Here is a 27446-nt window from a genome sequence, read left to right as displayed (position 1 = left end):
AAACCGACATCTGAATAATATTGATTCGCATACACAGAAGCAAAGTACTGTAGCAGTTAGCATAACATAATGACAGCAACTGCAGCCAGGTTCAATTCCCTCCACTGTCTGCAGGAAGCTTGTAAGTTTTCCCTGTGACTGTATGGGTTTCCTCCCACAGTCCAAAATTGAACAGTTTAGTAAGTCACATGGGTAAAACTGGGCGGCCATGTCTCATTGGACCAGAAGGGTCTGTTGCTGTGCTGTATCTCCTTATTAAATATAATTTAATTTAAAAAGACAGATAATGCACTATGGCATCTACAGGTCTCTTCCAGTCACACTAGAGATGTCTAAAGCAGATCCAAGCTGTTCCATACAGTAAGTTTCAGCATATGGGCAGTTAGGATTCTTTAAACATAATGACCCATGGAAGATATAAAAGTAGAGGGTTATGTAGGAGGGAAGGTTTAAGGTAGGTTAAAAGGTCAGCACATCATAGGCCAAAGGGCTTGTACTGTGCAGTACTGTTCCTATGATCTAAATGACAATAGTAAGAGTAAGAATCGAATTACACATTAAATGTTGCATCCAGAGGACCAAAGTTATAAGGAAAGATTGAATAGGTTTGGACTTTATTCCTTAGAACATATAAGATTAAGTGGAGAGTATACCCACTGAGGTTAGGTGGACTTTAACCAGAGATCATGGGTTAAAGGTGAAAAGTGAAAAGTTTAAGGGGAACACGAGGGGAAACCTTCACTCGAAGGGTCGCGAGAGTGTGGAACGAGCTGCCAGCACAAGTGGTGCATGCAAACTCTATTTCAATATTTAAGTAAAGCTTGGATAGGTACATGGATGGGAGGGCTATGGTCCTTATGCAGATGGATGGAAGTTGGCAGTTTAAATGGTTTGGCATGGAGAAGATGGGCCAAAGAGTCTGTTTTTCTGCTGTAATCCTCTGTGACTCTAAATCGTCAATGTTCAATTTGAAGTAGCAAAATACAAACATAAATTAAAATTTATTTCAGCATTTAGTATTTTATTCCATATTCCCGTTCAACACAGGAAATAGACATTTTGGTCATCAGGTCTATGCTGTTGTGTGGAATAATTGTGTGGTGGGATTAGTACAGATATGCATGGTGGTCAGCATAGACTCAATGGGACAAAAAGCCTGCAGGCAATGGCTCTTCCATCTATGTTCCAGATCCCACTTATCCATACAATAGTACAATTTACAGTGGACAATTAACCAACTATCCCACACACCTTTGGGACGTGGAAGAAAGTCGAACATTCAGGGAGAGAGATCCACATGGTCACTGGGAGGACATACAAAATCCACACAGACAGTACCAGAGTTCAGGATTGAACACAGGTCACTGGAATGGTAAGGCAGTGCATGCACCGTTAGGCCATTAGACATTCATACTGCAGTTCTGGGCAGGAACTCGCCACTGCCTCCTATTTGTCACTCACAGGAAGACAATAAAATTTCAGTCCTGACCGTGATGAAACATAACAAAATATCAAATGATTCAATTCAGATTTGCTTTCACATTCTTTCCCTTTTAAACAAATTAATAAAATGTTCTGACAAGTACTGCATTTCAATCAATTTACTCTTAGAAAATTATACAAAGGTTCACATACTCACCAACACTTGTTCTGACAGATCCACCTTTAAGTTGGGAAATTAAAACAGAATTTGATTATAGGTACCATAAATGCAAACACACTCTTCAGTATTGTATAGATAATTCATTACTGATACTGAACAAAATAGTATTGTATGGACTGAATTATATCACTACTTCTGCATTAAAAGTGACCATACTGTAAACAGAGATGAGGAAAATAATTTTGGAAATAGGATTCTGTCGTTCACATTACAGTGTGTTTCTGGTTTTTGGTCGTTTCTTTTTTATGTTGCTCTATTAGGCATTTTTGATTGGGGCAGACTGCAGATAACAAACTGAACTGAACTGAATATGCCTGGACACTTCAATTTTTTGTTCTCTATTCTGTTTTTCACTTTTTTTAAGCTGCTGTTTGTGCAATTTTATTTTGCGAGGGAGGATTGATGTTTTTTATGAATGCTTCCATAGTTTTCTTTGCTTCATGGCTGTCTGTTGGAAAACGAATCTCAAAATTGTAGACTACTTACATATTTTGATAATAAATGTACAGGTATCTCCCCCCCCCCCTTTACAAAGGTAGAGCATTCCTATGAAACCTCTCTTAAGCCGAAATGGTGTAAAAGAACCATTAATTTATATGGAAGAATTTTTGTAAAAGTGAAAATCCTCTTTGTAATGCGAAAACAGGTTACTAATTTTGTAATTTGGAAAAGCGAAGTGGCGTAAAGTGAACATTCGTAAAGGGGGCGGGGGGGGGGACACCTGTACTTTGAATTTATATTTTCTATCCTTGAATTTTGCTTGAGGTCTTGAACAAATGCTAGTAATTTTTGGGTTCTTGTGTATGCTATGATATTTGACAAGCACGAAATATTGCAGAATCAGAAATAAGGATCAGAATCAGGTTTATTATCACTGATAAATTTCATAAAATTTGTCTCGTGTCAGCAGTTGAGTACAATAAGAGATACCTATTATTGGGTGAAGATACGCTTCTACCCAAGGAGGTGTAAGGCACTCCTTTCCTCTGCTAGCCTGTAGGTCACCCTTGGGGAAGGTGTAGCACCTGCTTAGTCCCCCGATCAGGGTCACGTGAAGCCATGGGAGCAGGTGGTGGATGGTCGTATGAGCAGCCGGTGCATATCACAAGTTCTGGTTATGTGACCACTGACACCAGGCAGACAATCTCTGAAGAGTATTGATAATGGCTGGGGTCACGCGTCTGGTAAAGACACTGCCCAGAAGAAACCACTTCTGTAGAAATATTATATATTCTGTAAAATAACTGCTTCCTCTGGGCAGTGTCTTAAATAAATAATGCAGAAAGAGAGCAAAAATAGTGAGGTACTATTCATGGGTTCATGAACCATTCAGAAATTTGATAGAAGCTATTCCTAAAACATCGAGTGAGGCTCCAGTAACTATTGTCTGATGGTAGTAATATTATGCACTGTGATTTATAAGTTAATAATGAGTAATCCTGCTATAGCAGATCCATCAGACAAGGAGAGTTTCAGTAGGTTGGATCTGCATTCTTTAGGTTAGAAGAATGGGAGGATGCCACAAGCCCATAAGTGGTACAAGCAAAATTAGGCCATTCAGCCCATCAAGTCTGCTCTGCCATTCCACCATGGCTGATTTAATTTCCCTTTGAACCCCATTCTCCTGTCTTATCCCAGCAAGCAATGATGTCCTGACTAATCAAGAACCTATCAGTCTCTGCTTTAAATATACCCAAGGACTTAGCCTCTACAGATGTCTGTGACAACAAATTCCACAGATTCACTACCCTCTGGCTAAGGATTTTCCTCCTCAGCTCTGTTCTAAAGGGATATCCTTCTTTTCTGAGGTTGTGCTATTTCTAGATGCTTCCCCCCCCCCCCCCCCACTCCACCCACTGGAAACATTCTCGCAATGTCCACTCGATCTAGGCTTATCGTTATACAAGTTTCTAATCCTTCTAAACTATAGCGAGTACAGACCCAGAGCCTTCAAATGTTTCTCATACATTAACTCTTTCAATCCCAGGATCATTCTTGTAAACCACTTTTGGACCTTCTCCAATGCCAGTACATTCTTTCTTTGATCTGGGGCCCAAAACTGCTCATAACATTGCAAATATGGTCTGATAAATGCTTTATAAATACCTGAATAAGATATCCAAAGATTAGACTACAAGATATAGGAGTGGAATTAGGCCATTTGGCCCATTGAGTGTTTTAATTGTGGGAGGATCAACAGGGTAGAGATGGAAGCAGGTTTATTCTGGCAGAGGTGTCCAGAACTTGAGGTCACAATCTCAAAATAAGGACTATTTAGGACTGAAACAAGGTTTAACTTCATAACTGTGCTGTTGCTACAAAACAACAAATTTCAAGAATATGTCAGTGATAATAAACCTGATTCTGAATTAGGAATTTATGAAGAGCTCAAGACGAAGGGAGCCATTACTTGTGGAGACTAGCGCCAAATGAAAGCGAGCAGGACCTGTCAGGGTCCTCTGCAGAGCCTGAGATCACTTGGGTAATTAGATAACTGGCAAGGGCCAATAAAAATAAATTAGGCTTTAGCTGTTCACATTTATATTCTGACATCTCTGTCCACGATGAGGCCACACTCAGGTTGGAGGAGCAACACCTCAGATTCCACATCAGTATCTTCTCTGCAATTTGAAACTACTTCTCATGCTCAGTTCTGACATAAGGTCCCTGACCCAAATCATGAAATGTTCCCATCACAGATGTTGCCTTGTCTGCTGAGACTTCCCAGCATTTTTGCATTTTTACTCAGTTTTGATGCAGATTCTCCTTCACACGTTCAGATTTCAAGCGACAATTAGTGTTATCTCCAAATGGTATTTCTAAAAGTCTCTGAGAAACATTTTATTATTACCAACAGATATGAATGTATGTTTCAGAGCCCAATGCTGACCTCAAAGAATCTACTTGCAACAAAAGCCAACTGTTTTACAAGTATGTTCCATGAAGCATGTCTGAAGATAAATACTTACTTGTAGTAGCTGTCGTCGTGGCCATAGGCGTCGCTGTTGTGTTGTTACCCCCAGCTAATGAAGGGGAAAGAAATAAGATTACTCAAAAAGAAAAAGGATTACTCAATGTCATAAGGTACAACTTGAAAAGAATGTTCCTTAAACTTTTGCTAGTGATAAATAGTGCAATTGTGTGTAGAAGTGTGTCTTGCTACTCACAGCCAATGAAGGGGAAAGAAATACAATCATTTAACTCAGAAGGTAACAACCTTACAAACATATTCTTTAGACCTTTACTGGTGACAAATACTTACTTGTTGGTGTAGAAGTTGTATTGGTACTCGCAGCTAAAGGAGAAAGAAATAGAATCACGGTCAAATTCAGAACAAGAAAATCTCTTAAACCCAAATTAGATGCTCAGTAGGTGTACTTAGAATGATACTTGTAGGTAACAAAGTGGAAAGAAACATAATTTTTCAAACATTTCAGAAAGCAATAGCTTTACAACAATACTCCTTTAACCATTGCTAATGAAATAAACACAGAAATGGTTGGTAAAACTCAGCAGATCAAGCAACATTTAAGGAGGAAGAAAGTTAATTTTTCATCTCAAAGACCTTTCATCAGAACGTCAAGAGTGGTTATTCACTGTAACTCAAGTTCAGTAACCACCTTGCTGTAGATGACCAAGACTGGTTGTATTTAGCTATCCTCCACTCAGAAGCAAGTCGCCTCTGGTTCAGCACGAGAAATTGCCACAATTTGTGTTCTTGCCTCAGCCATGCAGACTGGTTTCTAAGCATATAGGGGTCAGTTCTGTCTGCAGCAAGTCAAGTTTCCTGCCTCACTCAAAGCCACTGGATGACGGTGCAATCGATAATTCTACTGTAGCACATGCGCTGATCAGTGATATAAAAGGAATTTTGGGTGTGACATGATCTGAAATAGTTTGAGAGCATTTGCTATACAATGCAAATCAAATAACAATCCAACATTACAACAATTCTACCTTTATTTCTCCTCCACTGCTCTTGCCTAAGCTACTTGTGAATGCTAACATTCACTGCTTTATATCAAGTACAGTTTTCATCTTTTTTTTTCCTCAAGCAAGGTCTCCATGCAGAGTTGACAGGTTTTGTTTCTTTTTCCACAGATGCTGCTTGACTGGCTGAGATCTACCAGTGCTTGTGTTTTTGTTACAGATTCCTGCATCTGCAGTTTCCTTCCTCACTCAACGGGTTCTAGTTGATATCTACCAAAGAGATGTGGACCTTTGAGTCCCAAATACGGACAAGAAACAGAGGTCCTTCATGGTCGGTATAGACATGGTAGGGTTAAAGGTTTATTTCTGTACTGTACAACTAAACAGATGCGTAGTGGAGAGTGTATCAACCGGCTGCATTACAATCTGGTATAGAAAAACCAATACCTTTGAATGCAACTTACTATAAAAGGTACTAGCTTCAGCCCAGTAAATCAGAGGCATATCCCTCCCAACTATTGAGCACATCTGCATGAAACATGTAGGAAAGCAGCGTCCATCATCAGAAATCCTCACCAGCCAGGCCATGCTCTTTTCTCGCTGCTGCCATCAAGTAGAAGGTACAAGAGCCCCAAGACTCGCACCAGCAGGATCAAGAACAGTACTACCCCTCAACATCAGATTCTTGAATAAAAGGGGATAATGACACTCACTTGCCCATCCATTGAGATGTTCCCACAACCAACGATCTCACTTTAAGGAAGTTTGTTGTCTTCTGCACTCTGGTTGATCTTTCATTGATCCTGTTATAGTTACTATTCTATAGATTAGCTGAGTATGCCCACAAGAAAATGCATCTCAGGGTTGTATATGCTGACGTACATGTGCTTTGAACTTTACACCCAGAGACAGATAGCTTGCTGGGTGGTGCTGCTCACTGGGCTGGAGCGGCACATCCTACACTGTATCTGAAGGGGTTTGAGCCAAATGGCACTTGTTGGGGAGGAACTGCGGCTGGCAGGGATGGGTTGGGACAAAGAGCTGATTTTAATGTTGTACAACTTTATGACTCATATTTGATATTCTCAAAGGGCAATTTCACTTTTACATTCTGGACTTTCCAATGACGGAAATGCTAATTGATCATAAACTAAAGAGTATTTGGCATTGAACAACACTACCAGTCAGTTGTACTCACATATGACAAAGGTAATTTTTCTTATAATGTTTTTAAAAATGCAACTTAAATCTGTGGGCGATCCACTATATTTACAATTCAAATGAATCATGTTAAAGTGGGCTCTTCTAAAAGATTATAGACCTGAGATTTTGCAGATGAGACACACAAATTACTGGAGGAACTCACCCAGGTAAGGCAGCATCTCTGGAGAGATTTCAGGCTGAGACCCTTCAACAGGATTGGAAAGGACTGGAGAAGTCAGAATAAGAAGGTGGGGGAAGGGGAAGGAGTAGAGCTGAAAGGAGATAGGCGAAGTCAGGTGAGGGGGAAGGTGGATGGGGGGGTGAGGGGTGATGAACTGAGAAGCTGGGAGGTGATAGGTGAAAACGTAAAGGGCTGAAGAAGAAGGAATCTGATAAGAGAGGACAGTGGACCGTGGGAGAAAGGGAAGGAGGAAGGCCACCAGAGGGGGGGGATGATAGTCTGGTGAGGAGAGGAGAAGGGAGAAGAGGTGAGTGAGAATGAGAAATGGAAAAAGAAGGAAGTGAGAATGGGAAATGGAAAAAGAAGGAAGGTAGAAGGGTGAGAAATTACTGCAAGTTGGAGAAATCAATGATCAGACTGGAGGCTATCCAGGTGGAGTATGAGGGGTTGCTAATCCAATCTCAGAGCAGCCTCATTGTAGCAATAGAGGAGGCCGTTGACAAAATGTCTGGATAGGAATAGGGAGTGGAATTAAAATTATTGGCCACCGAGAAATTCTCCCTGTTGTAGAAGTATTATTTTTGGCTAGCTTCAGCAATGATCAGTTCTGGGGTAAATTATTAGTCATACAGATTGAACAAACTGAATGTGCTTTGGATGGAGGTAACAGTTCCACTTTATTGACTCAGGGTTCTACATTATGCAAATGTACTTGTATTCAGCTAGTTACTCCATGTACCATATACTCAGCAACTCCCTCAGTGTTCTATCTATTTGACCTTCAGATATCCAACAACTTCAGCTTGAAGTGTTCTCTGAATGCCCTAATGACCATTTCTGCTCCAAGAATTGAGTATCTCCTTGTCCTATTCAACTGCAACACATTAACCAAAACCTGTGGCGAATCTATCTGCAATACATATGCTATGGATGTATTTACAGAGGAGCAGAATTTGATGCTTCCATACGCTTCCATGTACCATGGACAGCATTCTAACTCGGGGGTTCCCAACCTGGAGTCCATGGATAAAGGTAGGGATCCAAGGCATAAAAATGGTTTGGAAGCCCTGTGGGTGCATCATTGTCTGGTGTGAGGTGGCACTGTTTCATCAGGTTTCTGATTCCAATCTCAGGACCTTTCTACAGAACTGTAACACCAATTACTGACATACAGAATAGAAAAACTCCTTTGTCCCACCAAGTCCACACTGGCCAACAATCATCCATTTAGATGAACCTTACACATTGCTGGGAAATGAGCCACACCGATACCTCTGGTGTGGTCCGAAACTGAGCAATAACTCAAGTGACCGAGAATGGCCCTTCCTTGCACTACTTGAGAGTGGGTGTGACAGGATTCTGTAGACTTGTGATAACTAGATTCAAGATCCAAGATGGTTTAATGTCATTTCCAGTGCACAACTGTAAAGGAAAACTATTGGATGGAGGAGCAACACCTTCTATTCCATCGGTGTAGCCTCCAACCTGATGGCATAAACATCAGGATTTCCCCTACTGATGAGAAAAATCCCATCCCCCTCCTCTATTCCCCACTCTGACCTTTCACTTTTTCCTCACCTGCCGACTGGGCCCCCTCCTCCTAACCTTTCTCCTATTCTCCACTCTCCTCTGCTATCAGATTCTTTTTTTCTCCTGCCCTTGGCCTTTCCCTCTCACCTGGCTTCACCTATCACCTTCCAGCTCGTCTCTTTCCCCCCCCCCCCCCCAATTTTTTTTATTCAGTCATCTTCCCCTTTCCTTCTCAGTCGTGAAGATTGGCTCGGTTTGAAACGACAACTGTTTACTCCTTTCTGTAGATAATGCCTGACCTGCTCTGGGTCCTTCAGCATTTTATGTGTTGCTTCAAAATATTTATTACTTTGGCTTCAATGCAGCACAAAAAAGACACAAGAACACAATGAATGCAAATACATAAAGATAGCTCCTATACATAGATTGATTGTATGCCCATGAAGTGTCACTAGGTACAGCAGTGTTTACATAAGGTAACTGACAGGAAAGTAGTGATGGTTGGCACAGATGAGTGGGTTTGTGATGGAGGTATTGATCAGCCTTACTTCTTGGGGTAAGTAACAGTGTTTGAGTCTGGTGGTACTGGTGTGGATGCTGGTGGAACGTAACCATAGTTGTACCACATCCAGTGATTAATTGTAGTAAGGCATCTGGGCAAATGAGAACTGCTTCCCAGGAGAACCACTCTGGTCCACTCTGAACAGCATTGAGGGTAATTATCTCAGGAGAGAAAAAAGCAACACAAGGAGTTCTGTAACTCTGCATGTTGGTGGGCTGGCACTCCATTGTCCACTTGCTTCACAAGTAATCTTTGCTGCACCAACCAGTAGCAGACCAGGTGCACAGGAATACGATGCAACCATTCCATATTCCCAGGAACCTTAATTGCCAGGTCCTGAAACTGTCCCATTAGCAATAGGTGGAAGATCTGGACATTTAACAACTGTGGGAAGTTAAACACAGGGCTGTCAGATTAGGGCAGCAGGGTACTGTAGTGGTAAGGCACTGGTAATACCTAACTTAGCTTATTGGGAACAGGTTTGGTCCCCAAATTTAAGAAAGGATGCACTGACCTTGGAGTGGGTTCAAAGGAGGTTCACAGAAATCATTCTGAGATTGCGAGGCTTATCATATGAGGAGGTTTTGATGGCTCTGGGCCGGTACTCACTGGAATTCAAAAGAATGAAGGGGGACCTTATTGAAATCTGTTGACTGTTGAAAAGCCTCTTCAGAGTAGATGTGGAGAGGATGTTTACTGTTTTGGGGGAGTCTAAGTCCAGAGGACACAACTTCAAAGGGACGTTCATTTCGAACAGAGGTGAAGAGGTATTTCTTTAGTTAGAGAATCTGTTGAATTTGTTCCACAGGCAGCTGTGGAGGTCAAGTCATTGGGTATATTTAAGGCAGAGGTTGATAGATTCTTGATTAGCCAGAGCATGAAGGTACACGGGAAGAAAGCAGGAGACTGGGGCTGAGGAGATTTGACGGGCCAAATGGCCCAATTCTGCTCCTGTATCTTATGGTCTTATTGTGTACAATAAGTGTGCGATCTAGGATGCTATTCTGACTGCTGGAAATAAAGAGCTACCTTTCAGCTGCCACTCCAAGTTTTGACCTTGTGACTGCAGCAGCAAATTCATCAATCCTTCCTCCCCCCACTCCTCCTGCTTGTTCCAGCAGGAAGCATCAGTGCCCACCACCCACCAAGCAAGCCCCAAAGAGACCATGACGTGCCATCCAACAGAAACCATTGTTCACCCAACAATTTGACCTGCCACAGACTCTCTCTCTCTCACTAACAAGGAAGAGAGAGGTGTCACCCCCTTCCACAGCGAAAGAGAGATTTCAATTCAATGTTGAACTGCTACTCAAGTTCGGAACTTTAAAGAATGTCAATAAAAGACAATTGCTGATTGACTAAAGGCTTGCCTTGAACCCACTTATATTAAAATGGTGACACAAGTAGACAGGGTGGTGAAGAAGGCATTTGGCCCATTGGCTTTCATTGTTTAAATCACTGACTACAAGAATTGGGATGTAATGTTGCAACTGTACAAGTTGTTGGTGAGACCATTTTTGGAATTGGAATATTGTAGGTAGTTGCAGTCACCCAACTACAGGAAGACTGTTGAAAGGGGACAGAAAAGATGAATGGGGATGGGAGGGCTTGAGTTATAAGGAGAGTCTGGATAGGCTGAGAGTGCTTTCCCTAGAGTGGAGGAGGCTGAGGGGTGACCTTAAATATATTTATAAATTCAGGAGAGGCGTAGGTAAGGTGGATGGTCAGGGACTTTTCCACAGGGTGAGGAAGAGTAAGACTTAAGGGCACAGACTTCAGGTGTTTTAGCTGTGTGACTGGATCTTACATGCTTGTTGGTTGCCTTAGAGCTAAGAACATCATTCACTGATGTGATGGATAGATAGATAGATAGATAGATACTTTATTCATCCCCATGGGGAAATTCAACATTTTTTCCAATGTCCCATACATTCAATAAATAAGGACTCCACGGAAATAGTTTCTGCAAGGCTGCACCCAGTGTGTGATAGAGAGTCTTGGAGACAGGAGGCCTGAAGGTACACACTCAATGATTCAGGAATAAATTGTTCTCCTCTGCCATCAGATTTCTGAATGGGCATTGAACCCATGAACAGTACCTGGAGTCACAGAAAAGTACAGCACAGAAACAGGTCCTTTAGCCCATCCGGTCTGCGCCGAGCCATTCCAACTGCCTACTCCCATTGACCTGCACTGGGACCAACGTCCTACCATCCATGTACTTTATCCAAGTTTCTCTTAAACACTGAAATCAAGCTGCATGCACTACTTGCACTAGTAATTTATTCCACACACTCACAGCCCTCTGAGTGAAGAACTTTCCCTTCATGTTCCCCTTAAACTTTTCATCATCAACCCTCAACCCATGACCTCTGGTTGTTGTCACACCCAGTCAGCCCCTCTGTTTACTGCTTCTACATCAAGCACGACATTCTGACCCAACAGTGCGGAACAGGCTGCACTGTCCAGCAACCCACCTATTTAACACTAGCCTAATCACGGGACAACTTACAATGGCCAATTAACCGGTACATCTTTGGACTGTTGGGGGAAACTGGAGAACTCAGATGAAACATGTTACGGCATCGAAACTGAACTCCAACACCTGAGCTGTAATTGCATTGAGCTAACCGCTATGCTAACGCGGTGCCCTGATGTACATATAATCCATATCCCTCCATTCCCGGTCCATTCACATGTCGATCTAATCGTCTCTCAAACATCACCATTGTATCAGTTTCCACCACTTTCCCTAGCATCTCAGTGCACGAACCCACCACTTTGTGTAAACTTGCCCCACACATCCCCTCCACTGCTCTACTCTCTCTACACGCATAACAGTGTGACTAGGAACAACTCAAGTGCCATCTATAACTGTGCCAATATCACCACTGTTATTAGCAGAATCTGAGATGGAGTTATAGAGTTACAGAACACCACAGCACACAAACAGGCCCCCGTGGCCAGTGTAGGCCACGATGAACTATTCTGCCTAGTCCCGTCTATCTGCACCCGGACCAGATGGTGATGAGGAGATGCACAGCAATGAGGTAGATCAGCTGGTTGTGTGGTGTAGCAATGTCAACTTCATACTCAATGTCATCAAAACCAAATAGTTGACTGTGAACTTCACACACTAGCACTCATTGAGGGATCAGTGGTAGAAAGGGTGAGCAGCTTCAAGCTCCTGGATGTCAACAAATTCTTATCTCATTTGTCAATAGCAATAAAACTGTTTGTTATTCTGAAAGATCACAGACAAATCTCATCAGCATGGTCATTTTGTGCCAGTCAGTACCACCCAGAAGAGAAAGGAAGGTAAGACTCAGTACTCACGATTACACCTTGCCCGTAGCAGACTCCACGTCGAATTGTCCTGACAAACAGCCCATGGAGTATTAGATTCCTGAAGCACGTAGCTAGGGTGACATGTGTAATAGACTTTGGTACCCACTGGAAAGGTCTCATTCAGTTGATCTCTTGGTGTACCATTTTCCAAAGTTGGAGGTTTGCCACATTGACCCGTTTAGAAAGTGTTTAAGCTTCTGTATTGTGTGGGAAGGGGTAGGTAAAGGTGTGACGGGGGATCTTTACAATTTAGATTTTGTACAACTATAATTCTATAGATATGTAGTACAGGGTATATTGACTACGTCACAACTTGGTATGTAAACACCAATGCCTTTGAATGCAAAATCCTACAAAAGGTAGTGGATTCAGCCCAGTAAACCATATTTACAATTCAAATGAATCAAGTTAATATGGGCTCTTCTAAAAGATTATAAACCCAAGAGATTTTGCAGATGCTGGAAATCCAGAGTAAGACACACAAATTACTGGAGGAGAGTAAAAAAACACAAGGAGTTCTGTACCTTTGCATGTTGGTGGGCTGGCACTCCATTGTCCGCTTGCTTCACAAGTAATCTTTGCTGCACCAACCAGTAGCAGACCAGGTGCACAGGAATACGATGCAACCATTCCATATTCCCAGAACTCTCGGTTGCCAAGGTCCGAAACTGTCCCATTAGCGATAGGTGGAGGATTGGGACATTTAACAACTGTGGGAAGTTAAACACAGGGCTGTCAGATTAGGGCAGCAGGGTACTGTAGTGGTAAGGCACTGATGATACCTCACTTGGCTTATTGCGAACAGGTTTGGTCCCCAAATTTAAGAAAGGATGCAATGACCTTGGAGTGGGTTCAAAGGAGGTTCATGGAAATCATTCTGAGATTGCAAGGCTTATCATATGAGGAGGTTTTGATGGCTCTGGCCCTGTACTCACTGGAATTCAAAAGAATGAAGAGGGAATTCATCAAAATCTATTGAATGTTGAAAGGCCTCTTCAGAGTAGGTGGGAAGAGTTCTTCATTGTTTTGGGGGGAATCTAATACCAGAGGACACAACCTCAAAGGGACATTAATTTCGAACAGAGGTGAAGAGATATTTCTTTAGCCAGAGAATCTGTGGAATTCATTGCCACAGGCGGCTGTGGAGGTCAAGTCATTGGGTATATTTAAGGCAGAGGTTGATAGATTCTTGATTAGTCAGGGCATGAAGGTACACGGGGAGAAAGCAGGAGATTGGGGCTGAGGAGATTTGATGGGTCAAATGGCCCAATTCTGCTCCTGTATCTTATGGTCTTATAGTGTACAATAAGTGTGCGATCTAGGATGCTATTCTGACTGCTGGAAATAAAGAGCTACCTTTCAGCTGCCACTCCAAGTTTTGATCTTGTGACTGCACAGACAACTCTGCTGTCTGATGTGGAACTTTGTCTCACCTTCACATGTGGGCACCTGACCGGTCCAACCATCAGCTTCACACAGCCGAGTGGCACGGCCCACCAACTTGTATCTGCAGGAAGGAAAATGCAACAGGGCAGGGCAGTCAAATAAAAAAATTCCCACAATCAAATGCAATGGAACATAATCACAGACTCAGAACAAGGACCAAACATTAAACTGAGTCAGCCCATTTGAACAATGCTCTTAAAGTCAAGGATATGTACTGCATCTCGTTTGCATTAAGATCAGAGTGCAAGTTAATATTTCTCATGAATTACTTTAATTCTTGGCAGCTTTGCCTAAGGTCCCAAGATCTTGAGTTCACTCCAGCCCTCTTTGCTTGTTCAAGTTAAATCCTGACCAAACCCAGTATACATGATACCAGCATACAAAGGAGATGGAAGAGAGGGTTACATCATTTGGTCGGACCATTATTGATTCACTGTAACTTCAAAGCATTCCCTCCCACTCTCGGTAACTTCTCATTTCCATCCTGATCAAGCTTCAGTCAGCTTTGGATATTCAAAGGGCAGAATAAGCTAAGGGTTTCAGAGACTCAATGCATTACAGGGCCACTGACCCAAGTTTAATTCCCACCACTGTTCACAAGGAGTTTGTTCTCCCCATGTCCCCTGGTGCTCTGGTTTCCTCTCATGTTCCAAGGATGTACAGTTTAGGGTTGGTGAGCTGTGGGTATGTAATGTTGGTGCTGGAAGCTTCACAACACTTGTAGGCTGCCCCCAGCACACCCTTGGACTGTGTTGGTCATTGCCACTGTTGGCACATTTCACCGGATGTTTCGATGCACATGGTAAATAAAGATAATCTTTAATCTAAATAAAATTACACGTCTTATCCTGCCAAAAGGTTTCGGCCCAAAACTGGACTCTTTTTCTAGATGCTGCCCGACCTGCTGAGTTCCTCCAGCATCTTGAGTGTGTTGCTTGGATTTCCAGCATCTGCAGGTTGCCGGAAGTCCATCATTCAGGACTTCAAATAGCCCTTCCTTGTGGATATGTCAAGGTATTGAGTTCTCTCGAAACAGCCTCCTCTACATCAGTGAAACCTGACATAGATTCAGACCCATCTTCACTCCATTTGGGACAAAAGGTGGGATTTCCCAGTGGCCATCCATTTCAATTTGACTTCCCATTCCCATTCTGATATTTTGGTCCACTACCACGATGAGGTCAAACACAGGTTGGAGGAACAAAAACTCATATTCTGTCTGGGGTGCCTCCAGCCTGAGGGCATGAACAATTACTCTGACTTCTCTACATTTCTTCTCCCTCCCTCCTTCTCCCATTCTGGCTCCCCTCTTACTCCTCCTCTCCTCACCTCCCTCGAGTTCCTTCCCCCACAACCGTCTTCTGTGGTCCACTCTTCTCTCCAATCAGATTCCCCCTTCTTCAGTCCTTTACTTCTTCCACCTATCCCCTTTCAGCTTCTCACTTCCTCCTCCATCCGCCCACCCATCCACCTTCCCAATTTCTATCTTGTACTCCTTCTCCTCCCCCCCCCACCTTATTTTGGCATCTGCCCCCTTCCTTTCCAGTCCTGATGAAGGCTCAACCTAAAATGTCGACTGCTTATTCCTCTGCATAGATGCTGAGTTCCTCCAGTATTTTGTGCGTTGCTCTGGATTTCCAGAATCTCTAGTATTTATGTTTCCCTTTCATATTGAATCGGATATAAATGAGGGTGGAGCAGACTTGATGGGATGAATGGCCAAATTCAGATCCTAAATCTTATGGTCTAAGTGCCAGAATCTGAGAGAGATGACGGAAATATGCAGACAACAAGCTAAGTGTGTGGAGGTCAATATAGACTCAGTTAGCTGGGGGCCTGTCTGTACTGTATCTCTTTCTTGCTCTTATGAAAAAATACAACAGCACAGGGAAAGGGACAGGTCCTTTGGCTCACATGTCGAACCAAATTAGAAATCAAATGGCCAGCTAAACAAATCACTTCAGCCTACGCAATGTCCATATCTCTCACATTCATGTGCCTATCTAAACTTCTCTTAAAAGTACCTAATGTATCTGCCACTACCTCCATCCCTAATGTACCCAATACTCTCTGTAAAAAAAAAATTGGCTCTCGCATTACGTTTAAAATTTCCCCCTCTCATCTTAAGTGCATGTATTAGTCATTTAGACCCTAGGATAAAGATAAAGATAAGCCTCTCGTTATCTTATAAACCTCTATTAGATCTTTCTTCTGCCTCTGCTGCTCAAGAGAAAAGAACAAGTTTGTCCAACCTCTCGTTATAGCACATGATCGCTAATCCAGGCAACATTCTGATAAACCTCTTCTGCAGCCTCTCCAAAGCATCCACATCCTTTCTGTAATGGGGTTACCAGAACTGTATGCAATACTCCGGATGCAGTCTACCTAAAGTTTTATAAAGCTGCAACTTTAAAATCTATGCATCAACTAATAAAGGCAAGCATGTCATGTGCCTTCTTAACCACTCGATCAACCTGGGTAGCCACGTTCAGGAAGCAATGAATTTGTACTCCAAGATCCCTCTGCTCATCAACACCGTTAACGGTCCTGCATGAGGTCAAATGCAATTTCCTTTCACTCTAATAAGAGCTTTTTTTATATTTTCTTGCTGGGTATTATTTAAATCTAATAAAGATAAACAAGTAATGCGTTTTGTTCAGCTTATAACAGTGAATGCATTGGTCCGTTGGCAGCTATTAAACCATTGAGAGGAGCTCGCTCACATCACTGGGTACAGAATACAGACCCAGGGATGAAAAGATGCTTCTCCCACAATTCCAAAATTATCTCCAAAAGATACAGCTGGAAAGTAAAGGCAGCTATAAATGGTGGCAATTACAGTCGACACACTCCACCCAATGGAGCTGATTAGTTACTGAGCACGGATGATCACTCACCCTTTGTTGCAGAAGAAGTGGACGGTACTTCCGAAGGTGTTACCTGTTGCATTGTAATATCCATTCAGAATTTCACCTGGACTACCACAGGACTTTGCTAAAAATAAAGTGGAGAATGCCATGTGTTAAAACCTGCCACAACCCCTCTTAGCATTTCAATGGTTCAATAGTTCCATTTAATATCAGAGAATGTATACAGTATACAACCTGAAATTCTTACTCTTCACAGACATCCACCAAACAGAAGAAAACCCCCAAAGAATGAATGGCAGACAGTAAAACCAAGAAGTCCTCCCACACACAAGCAGCAGCAAAATCATCAATCCTTCCTCCTCCCACTCCTCCTGCTTGTTCCAGCAGGAAGCATCAGTGCCCACTACCCACCAAGCAAGCCCCAAAGAGACCATGACGTGCCATCCAACAGAAACCATTGTTCACCCAACAATTTGACCTGCCACAGACTCTCCCTCTCTCACTAACAAGGAAGAGAGAGGTGTCACCCCCTTCCACAGCGAGAGAGAGATTTCAATTCAATGTTGAACTGCTACTCAAATTCGGGACTTTAAAGAATGTCAATAAAAGACAATTGCTGATTGACTAAAGGCTTGCCTTGAACCCACTTATATTAAAATGGTGACACAAGTAGACAGGGTGGTGAAGAAGGCATTTGGCCTGTTGGCTTTCATCGTTTAGGGCACTGACTACAAGAACTGGGATGTAATGTTGCAGCTGTACAAGTTGGTGGTGAGACCAGTTTTGGAATTGGAATATTGTAGGTAGTTGCAGTCACCCAACTACAGGAAGACTGTTGAAAGGGGACAAAAAAGATGAATGGGGATGGGAGGGCTTGAGTTATAAGGAGAGACTGGATAGGCTGGGAGTGCTTTCCCTAGAGTGGAGGAGGCTGAGGGGTGACCTTAAATATATTTATAAATTCAGGAGAGGCGTAGGTAAGGTGGATGGTCAGGGACTTTTCCACAGGGTGAGGAAGAGTAAGACTTAAGGGCACAGACTTCAGGTGTTTTAGCTGTGTGACTGGATCTTACATGCTTGTCGGTTGCCTTAGAGCTAAGAACATCATTCACTGATGTGATGGATGGTTCAGTAAATAAGGACTCCACGGAAATAGTTTCTGCAAGGCTGCACCCAGTGTGTGATAGAGAGTCTTGGGGACAGGAGGCCTGAAGGTACACACTCAATGATTCAGGAATAAATTGTTCTCCTCTGCCATCAGATTTCTGAATGGGCATTGAACCCATGAACAGTACCTGGAGTCATAGAAAAGTACAGCACAGAAACAGGTCCTTTAGCCCATCCGGTCTGCGCCGAGCCATTCCAACTGCCTACTCCCATCGACCTGCACTGGGACCAACGTCCTACCATCCATGTACTTTATCCAAATTTCTCTTAAACACTGAAATCAAGCTGCATGCACTACTTGCACTAGCAATTTATTCCACACACTCACAGCCCTCTGAGTGAAGAACTTTCCCTTCATGTTCCCCTTAAACTTTTCATCATCAACCCTCAACCCATGACCTCTGGTTGTTGTCACACCCAGTCAGCCCCTCTGTTTACTGCTTCTACATCAAGCACGACATTCTGACCCAACAGTGCGGAACAGGCTGCACTGTCCAGCAACCCACCTATTTAACACTAGCCTAATCACGGGACAACTTACAATGGCCGATTAACCGGTACATCTTTGGACTGTTGGGGGAAACTGGAGAACTCAGATGAAATTGATGGGAAGGACGTACAAACTTGTTACGGCATCGGAACTGAACTCCAACACCTGAGCTGTAATTGCGTTGAGCTAACCGCTATGCTAACGCGGTGCCCTGATGTACATATAATCCATATCCCTCCATTCCCGGTCCATTCACATGTCAATCTAATCGTCTCTCAAACATCACCATTGTATCAGTTTCCACCACTTTCCCTAGCATCTCAGTGCACGGACCCACCACTTTGTGTAAACTTGCCCCACACATCCCCTCCACTGCTCTACGCTCTCTCTACACGCATAACAGTGTGACTAGGAACAACTCAAATGCCATCTATATATAACTGTGCCAATATCACCACTGTTATTGGCAGAATCTGAGATGGAGTTACAGAGTCACAGAACACCACAGCACACAAACAGGCCCCCATGGCCAGTCTAGGCCACGATGAACTATTCTGCCTCGTCCCGTCTATCTGCACCCAGACCCGATGGTGATGAGGAGATGCACAGTGTTATGAAGGATGAACAGCTCTGATGGGCAGAAGGGTGCAGAGTTGCCCATGTTCCCCACCCCCCCCCCCCCCCCCGGAGAATCACAAACTGTTACTGTTGCTATGCTGCTAATGAGAGAGATGTAAAAGAAAACATGAGAGAACATCTGCTACAGATAAGAGAGAGATAAAGCAGGGGAGAGAGACTTGTTGATTCACCGTATTATGACTTCTGGGAGACTTATGGCTTCTGAGAGGGTTATTTACCTTATACCATTCTGTTCATTAAAATTCCTCAGTGGACAGCCGGAGTGGGCTGGTTTGATGGACACAGCCATTCAAAATCGATTGACAACTGAGACCCCGTGAGTAGGGATAAAAGTGAAGTCTGGAGAGACACCCTTCAGACACACCAGGAGACACACTAGTGGACACTGATTGAGTGTTGGAACCCACGGGAAGGTGTGGGGCATCGCAGACCGAACAAAGAGATCAGTCAGTTGAACTCACAGTGTGACGACAGGGCCGGTGGGGGCTTGTGTGTGTGTCCACTCATGCCAGAGTGACTAGTCCACCACAGAAGAACGGTCTAGCTGAAGGACAGAGGGGTCAAACCTGAATGGCCACAATAAAACTACAGATCAAGAACGTAAAGGAAGGTTTGCCTGCCTGTAGCTGTTACTGCGCGCTCTTTCTCTCTCTCTCTCTCCAACGATTATAACACAACAACCAATATCTACCTCAGCACGTATGAACTGAACTGAACTTTATACTTTTATATGACAATTCATTATCCCCTAGACATCGATAGAGCTTGTTTATTATTGCTTATTATTATTCCCTACATTTGTAGGTTTATTATTGTTAATGTTCATTATCTATACATTTGCATTATTGATATTGATTTGCTTATTTTACTAATAAACACTTTTGAATATAGTACCACGAGACTCCAACGGATTCTTCTTTCTCTGCTGGTTAGACACCCAGTTACGGGGTACGTAACAACAGCAATGAGGTAGATCAGCTGGTTGTGTGGTGTAGCGACCTCAACTTCATACTCAATGTCATCAAAACCAAGTAGTTGACTGTGAACTTCACACACTAGCACTCATTGAGGGATCAGTGGTGGAAAGGGTGAGCAACTTCAAGCCCCTAGATGTTAACAAATTCTTATCTCTTTAGTCAATAGCAATAAAACTGATTGTTATTCTGAAAGATCACAGACAAATCTCATCAGCATGGTCACTTCGTGTCAGTCAGTACCACCCAGAAGAGATAGGAAGGCAAGACTCAGTACTCACGATTACACGTTGCCTGTAGCGGACTCCACGTCGAATTGTCCTGACAAACAATCCATGGTTTACTAAATTCCTTAAACACGTAGCCAGGGTAACATGTGTAACGGACTTTGGTACCCACTGGAAAGGTCTCATTCAGTTGATCTCTTGGTGTACCATTTTCCAAAGTTGGAGGTTTGCCACATTGACCTGTTTAGAAAGATATTGGGTTTAAGCTTCTGTATTGTGTGGGAAGGGGTAGGTAAAGGTGTGACATGGGATCTTTACAATTTAGATTTTGTACAACTATAATTCTATAGATATGTAGTACAGGGTATATTGACTACGTCACAACTTGGTATGTAAACACCAATGTCTTTGAATGCAAAATCCTACAAAAGGTAGTGGATTCAGCCCAGTAAACCATATTTACAATTCAAATGAATCAAGTTAATGTGGGCTCTTCTAAAAGATTATAAACCCAAGAGATTTTGCAGATGCTGGAAATCCAGAGTAAGACACACAAATTACTGGAGGAGAGTAAAAAAACACAAGGAGTTCTGTACCTTTGCATGTTGGTGGGCTGGCACTCCATTGTCCGCTTGCTTCACAAGTAATCTTTGCTGCACCAACCAGTAGCAGACCAGGTGCACAGGAATACGATGCAACCATTCCATATTCCCAGAACTCTCGGTTGCCAAGGTCCGAAACTGTCCCATTAGCGATAGGTGGAGGATTGGGACATTTAACAACTGTGGGAAGTTAAACACAGGGCTGTCAGATTAGGGCAGCAGGGTACTGTAGTGGTAAGGCACTGATGATACCTCACTTGGCTTATTGCGAACAGGTTTGGTCCCCAAATTTAAGAAAGGATGCAATGACCTTGGAGTGGGTTCAAAGGAGGTTCATGGAAATCATTCTGAGATTGCAAGGCTTATCATATGAGGAGGTTTTGATGGCTCTGGCCCTGTACTCACTGGAATTCAAAAGAATGAAGAGGGAATTCATCAAAATCTATTGAATGTTGAAAGGCCTCTTCAGAGTAGGTGGGAAGAGTTCTTCATTGTTTTGGGGGGAATCTAATACCAGAGGACACAACCTCAAAGGGACATTAATTTCGAACAGAGGTGAAGAGATATTTCTTTAGCCAGAGAATCTGTGGAATTCATTGCCACAGGTGGCTGTGGAGGTCAAGTCATTGGGTATATTTAAGGCAGAGGTTGATAGATTCTTGATTAGTCAGGGCATGAAGGTACACGGGGAGAAAGCAGGAGATTGGGGCTGAGGAGATTTGATGGGTCAAATGGCCCAATTCTGCTCCTGTATCTTATGGTCTTATAGTGTACAATAAGTGTGCGATCTAGGATGCTATTCTGACTGCTGGAAATAAAGAGCTACCTTTCAGCTGCCACTCCAAGTTTTGATCTTGTGACTGCACAGACAACTCTGCTGTCTGATGTGGAACTTTGTCTCACCTTCACATGTGGGCACCTGACCGGTCCAACCATCAGCTTCACACAGCCGAGTGGCACGGCCCACCAACTTGTATCTGCAGGAAGGAAAATGCAACAGGGCAGGGCAGTCAAATAAAAAAATTCCCACAATCAAATGCAATGGAACATAATCACAGACTCAGAACAAGGACCAAACATTAAACTGAGTCAGCCCATTTGAACAATGCTCTTAAAGTCAAGGATATGTACTGCATCTCGTTTGCATTAAGATCAGAGTGCAAGTTAATATTTCTCATGAATTACTTTAATTCTTGGCAGCTTTGCCTAAGGTCCCAAGATCTTGAGTTCACTCCAGCCCTCTTTGCTTGTTCAAGTTAAATCCTGACCAAACCCAGTATACATGATACCAGCATACAAAGGAGATGGAAGAGAGGGTTACATCATTTGGTCGGACCATTATTGATTCACTGTAACTTCAAAGCATTCCCTCCCACTCTCGGTAACTTCTCATTTCCATCCTGATCAAGCTTCAGTCAGCTTTGGATATTCAAAGGGCAGAATAAGCTAAGGGTTTCAGAGACTCAATGCATTACAGGGCCACTGACCCAAGTTTAATTCCCACCACTGTTCACAAGGAGTTTGTTCTCCCCATGTCCCCTGGTGCTCTGGTTTCCTCTCATGTTCCAAGGATGTACAGTTTAGGGTTGGTGAGCTGTGGGTATGTAATGTTGGTGCTGGAAGCTTCACAACACTTGTAGGCTGCCCCCAGCACACCCTTGGACTGTGTTGGTCATTGCCACTGTTGGCACATTTCACCGGATGTTTCGATGCACATGGTAAATAAAGATAATCTTTAATCTAAATAAAATTACACGTCTTATCCTGCCAAAAGGTTTCGGCCCAAAACTGGACTCTTTTTCTAGATGCTGCCCGACCTGCTGAGTTCCTCCAGCATCTTGAGTGTGTTGCTTGGATTTCCAGCATCTGCAGGTTGCCGGAAGTCCATCATTCAGGACTTCAAATAGCCCTTCCTTGTGGATATGTCAAGGTATTGAGTTCTCTCGAAACAGCCTCCTCTACATCAGTGAAACCTGACATAGATTCAGACCCATCTTCACTCCATTTGGGACAAAAGGTGGGATTTCCCAGTGGCCATCCATTTCAATTTGACTTCCCATTCCCATTCTGATATTTTGGTCCACTACCACGATGAGGTCAAACACAGGTTGGAGGAACAAAAACTCATATTCTGTCTGGGGTGCCTCCAGCCTGAGGGCATGAACAATTACTCTGACTTCTCTACATTTCTTCTCCCTCCCTCCTTCTCCCATTCTGGCTCCCCTCTTACTCCTCCTCTCCTCACCTCCCTCGAGTTCCTTCCCCCACAACCGTCTTCTGTGGTCCACTCTTCTCTCCAATCAGATTCCCCCTTCTTCAGTCCTTTACTTCTTCCACCTATCCCCTTTCAGCTTCTCACTTCCTCCTCCATCCGCCCACCCATCCACCTTCCCAATTTCTATCTTGTACTCCTTCTCCTCCCCCCCCCACCTTATTTTGGCATCTGCCCCCTTCCTTTCCAGTCCTGATGAAGGCTCAACCTAAAATGTCGACTGCTTATTCCTCTGCATAGATGCTGAGTTCCTCCAGTATTTTGTGCGTTGCTCTGGATTTCCAGAATCTCTAGTATTTATGTTTCCCTTTCATATTGAATCGGATATAAATGAGGGTGGAGCAGACTTGATGGGATGAATGGCCAAATTCAGATCCTAAATCTTATGGTCTAAGTGCCAGAATCTGAGAGAGATGACGGAAATATGCAGACAACAAGCTAAGTGTGTGGAGGTCAATATAGACTCAGTTAGCTGGGGGCCTGTCTGTACTGTATCTCTTTCTTGCTCTTATGAAAAAATACAACAGCACAGGGAAAGGGACAGGTCCTTTGGCTCACATGTCGAACCAAATTAGAAATCAAATGGCCAGCTAAACAAATCACTTCAGCCTACGCAATGTCCATATCTCTCACATTCATGTGCCTATCTAAACTTCTCTTAAAAGTACCTAATGTATCTGCCACTACCTCCATCCCTAATGTACCCAATACTCTCTGTAAAAAAAAAATTGGCTCTCGCATTACGTTTAAAATTTCCCCCTCTCATCTTAAGTGCATGTATTAGTCATTTAGACCCTAGGATAAAGATAAAGATAAGCCTCTCGTTATCTTATAAACCTCTATTAGATCTTTCTTCTGCCTCTGCTGCTCAAGAGAAAAGAACAAGTTTGTCCAACCTCTCGTTATAGCACATGATCGCTAATCCAGGCAACATTCTGATAAACCTCTTCTGCAGCCTCTCCAAAGCATCCACATCCTTTCTGTAATGGGGTTACCAGAACTGTATGCAATACTCCGGATGCAGTCTACCTAAAGTTTTATAAAGCTGCAACTTTAAAATCTATGCATCAACTAATAAAGGCAAGCATGTCATGTGCCTTCTTAACCACTCGATCAACCTGGGTAGCCACGTTCAGGAAGCAATGAATTTGTACTCCAAGATCCCTCTGCTCATCAACACCGTTAACGGTCCTGCATGAGGTCAAATGCAATTTCCTTTCACTCTAATAAGAGCTTTTTTTATATTTTCTTGCTGGGTATTATTTAAATCTAATAAAGATAAACAAGTAATGCGTTTTGTTCAGCTTATAACAGTGAATGCATTGGTCCGTTGGCAGCTATTAAACCATTGAGAGGAGCTCGCTCACATCACTGGGTACAGAATACAGACCCAGGGATGAAAAGATGCTTCTCCCACAATTCCAAAATTATCTCCAAAAGATACAGCTGGAAAGTAAAGGCAGCTATAAATGGTGGCAATTACAGTCGACACACTCCACCCAATGGAGCTGATTAGTTACTGAGCACGGATGATCACTCACCCTTTGTTGCAGAAGAAGTGGACGGTACTTCCGAAGGTGTTACCTGTTGCATTGTAATATCCATTCAGAATTTCACCTGGACTACCACAGGACTTTGCTAAAAATAAAGTGGAGAATGCCATGTGTTAAAACCTGCCACAACCCCTCTTAGCATTTCAATGGTTCAATAGTTCCATTTAATATCAGAGAATGTATACAGTATACAACCTGAAATTCTTACTCTTCACAGACATCCACCAAACAGAAGAAAACCCCCAAAGAATGAATGGCAGACAGTAAAACCAAGAAGTCCTCCCACACACAAGCAGCAGCAAAATCATCAATCCTTCCTCCTCCCACTCCTCCTGCTTGTTCCAGCAGGAAGCATCAGTGCCCACTACCCACCAAGCAAGCCCCAAAGAGACCATGACGTGCCATCCAACAGAAACCATTGTTCACCCAACAATTTGACCTGCCACAGACTCTCCCTCTCTCACTAACAAGGAAGAGAGAGGTGTCACCCCCTTCCACAGCGAGAGAGAGATTTCAATTCAATGTTGAACTGCTACTCAAATTCGGGACTTTAAAGAATGTCAATAAAAGACAATTGCTGATTGACTAAAGGCTTGCCTTGAACCCACTTATATTAAAATGGTGACACAAGTAGACAGGGTGGTGAAGAAGGCATTTGGCCTGTTGGCTTTCATCGTTTAGGGCACTGACTACAAGAACTGGGATGTAATGTTGCAGCTGTACAAGTTGGTGGTGAGACCAGTTTTGGAATTGGAATATTGTAGGTAGTTGCAGTCACCCAACTACAGGAAGACTGTTGAAAGGGGACAAAAAAGATGAATGGGGATGGGAGGGCTTGAGTTATAAGGAGAGACTGGATAGGCTGGGAGTGCTTTCCCTAGAGTGGAGGAGGCTGAGGGGTGACCTTAAATATATTTATAAATTCAGGAGAGGCGTAGGTAAGGTGGATGGTCAGGGACTTTTCCACAGGGTGAGGAAGAGTAAGACTTAAGGGCACAGACTTCAGGTGTTTTAGCTGTGTGACTGGATCTTACATGCTTGTCGGTTGCCTTAGAGCTAAGAACATCATTCACTGATGTGATGGATGGTTCAGTAAATAAGGACTCCACGGAAATAGTTTCTGCAAGGCTGCACCCAGTGTGTGATAGAGAGTCTTGGGGACAGGAGGCCTGAAGGTACACACTCAATGATTCAGGAATAAATTGTTCTCCTCTGCCATCAGATTTCTGAATGGGCATTGAACCCATGAACAGTACCTGGAGTCACAGAAAAGTACAGCACAGAAACAGGTCCTTTAGCCCATCCGGTCTGCGCCGAGCCATTCCAACTGCCTACTCCCATTGACCTGCACTGGGACCAACGTCCTACCATCCATGTACTTTATCCAAATTTCTCTTAAACACTGAAATCAAGCTGCATGCACTACTTGCACTAGCAATTTATTCCACACACTCACAGCCCTCTGAGTGAAGAACTTTCCCTTCATGTTCCCCTTAAACTTTTCATCATCAACCCTCAACCCATGACCTCTGGTTGTTGTCACACCCAGTCAGCCCCTCTGTTTACTGCTTCTACATCAAGCACGACATTCTGACCCAACAGTGCGGAACAGGCTGCACTGTCCAGCAACCCACCTATTTAACACTAGCCTAATCACGGGACAACTTACAATGGCCGATTAACCGGTACATCTTTGGACTGTTGGGGGAAACTGGAGAACTCAGATGAAATTGATGGGAAGGACGTACAAACTTGTTACGGCATCGGAACTGAACTCCAACACCTGAGCTGTAATTGCGTTGAGCTAACCGCTATGCTAACGCGGTGCCCTGATGTACATATAATCCATATCCCTCCATTCCCGGTCCATTCACATGTCAATCTAATCGTCTCTCAAACATCACCATTGTATCAGTTTCCACCACTTTCCCTAGCATCTCAGTGCACGGACCCACCACTTTGTGTAAACTTGCCCCACACATCCCCTCCACTGCTCTACGCTCTCTCTACACGCATAACAGTGTGACTAGGAACAACTCAAATGCCATCTATATATAACTGTGCCAATATCACCACTGTTATTGGCAGAATCTGAGATGGAGTTACAGAGTCACAGAACACCACAGCACACAAACAGGCCCCCATGGCCAGTCTAGGCCACGATGAACTATTCTGCCTCGTCCCGTCTATCTGCACCCAGACCCGATGGTGATGAGGAGATGCACAGTGTTATGAAGGATGAACAGCTCTGATGGGCAGAAGGGTGCAGAGTTGCCCATGTTCCCCACCCCCCCCCCCCCCCCCCCCCCGGAGAATCACAAACTGTTACTGTTGCTATGCTGCTAATGAGAGAGATGTAAAAGAAAACATGAGAGAACATCTGCTACAGATAAGAGAGAGATAAAGCAGGGGAGAGAGACTTGTTGATTCACCGTATTATGACTTCTGGGAGACTTATGGCTTCTGAGAGGGTTATTTACCTTATACCATTCTGTTCATTAAAATTCCTCAGTGGACAGCCGGAGTGGGCTGGTTTGATGGACACAGCCATTCAAAATCGATTGACAACTGAGACCCCGTGAGTAGGGATAAAAGTGAAGTCTGGAGAGACACCCTTCAGACACACCAGGAGACACACTAGTGGACACTGATTGAGTGTTGGAACCCACGGGAAGGTGTGGGGCATCGCAGACCGAACAAAGAGATCAGTCAGTTGAACTCACAGTGTGACGACAGGGCCGGTGGGGGCTTGTGTGTGTGTCCACTCATGCCAGAGTGACTAGTCCACC

The 27446-nt window shown here is 43.5% G+C and overlaps 1 protein-coding gene across 1 annotated transcript in view; it reads right to left on the bottom strand.

The window, feature by feature from the left end:
- LOC140717379 (C4b-binding protein-like) overlaps nucleotides 1–27446 on the bottom strand; it is a 45547-nt gene that overhangs the window by 7920 nt on the left and 10181 nt on the right. Inside the window, exons 7-17 of the mRNA XM_073030902.1 lie at nucleotides 24646–24742; nucleotides 21736–21809; nucleotides 20827–21012; nucleotides 20285–20470; nucleotides 16761–16857; nucleotides 13851–13924; nucleotides 12943–13127; nucleotides 12406–12592; nucleotides 4926–4958; nucleotides 4633–4686; nucleotides 1640–1663 (exon numbers count right to left, since the gene is read on the bottom strand). Of these exons, the coding sequence (XP_072887003.1) occupies nucleotides 1640–1663; nucleotides 4633–4686; nucleotides 4926–4958; nucleotides 12406–12592; nucleotides 12943–13127; nucleotides 13851–13924; nucleotides 16761–16857; nucleotides 20285–20470; nucleotides 20827–21012; nucleotides 21736–21809; nucleotides 24646–24742 (1197 nt within the window). The remainder of the gene's footprint in view (nucleotides 1–1639; nucleotides 1664–4632; nucleotides 4687–4925; nucleotides 4959–12405; nucleotides 12593–12942; nucleotides 13128–13850; nucleotides 13925–16760; nucleotides 16858–20284; nucleotides 20471–20826; nucleotides 21013–21735; nucleotides 21810–24645; nucleotides 24743–27446) is intronic.

Source organism: Hemitrygon akajei, chromosome 27 (assembly GCF_048418815.1).
Source record: "Hemitrygon akajei chromosome 27, sHemAka1.3, whole genome shotgun sequence".
In the NCBI taxonomy this organism is placed as follows: domain Eukaryota; kingdom Metazoa; phylum Chordata; class Chondrichthyes; order Myliobatiformes; family Dasyatidae; genus Hemitrygon; species Hemitrygon akajei.
This window is presented reverse-complemented; position numbering and strand designations above follow the sequence as displayed.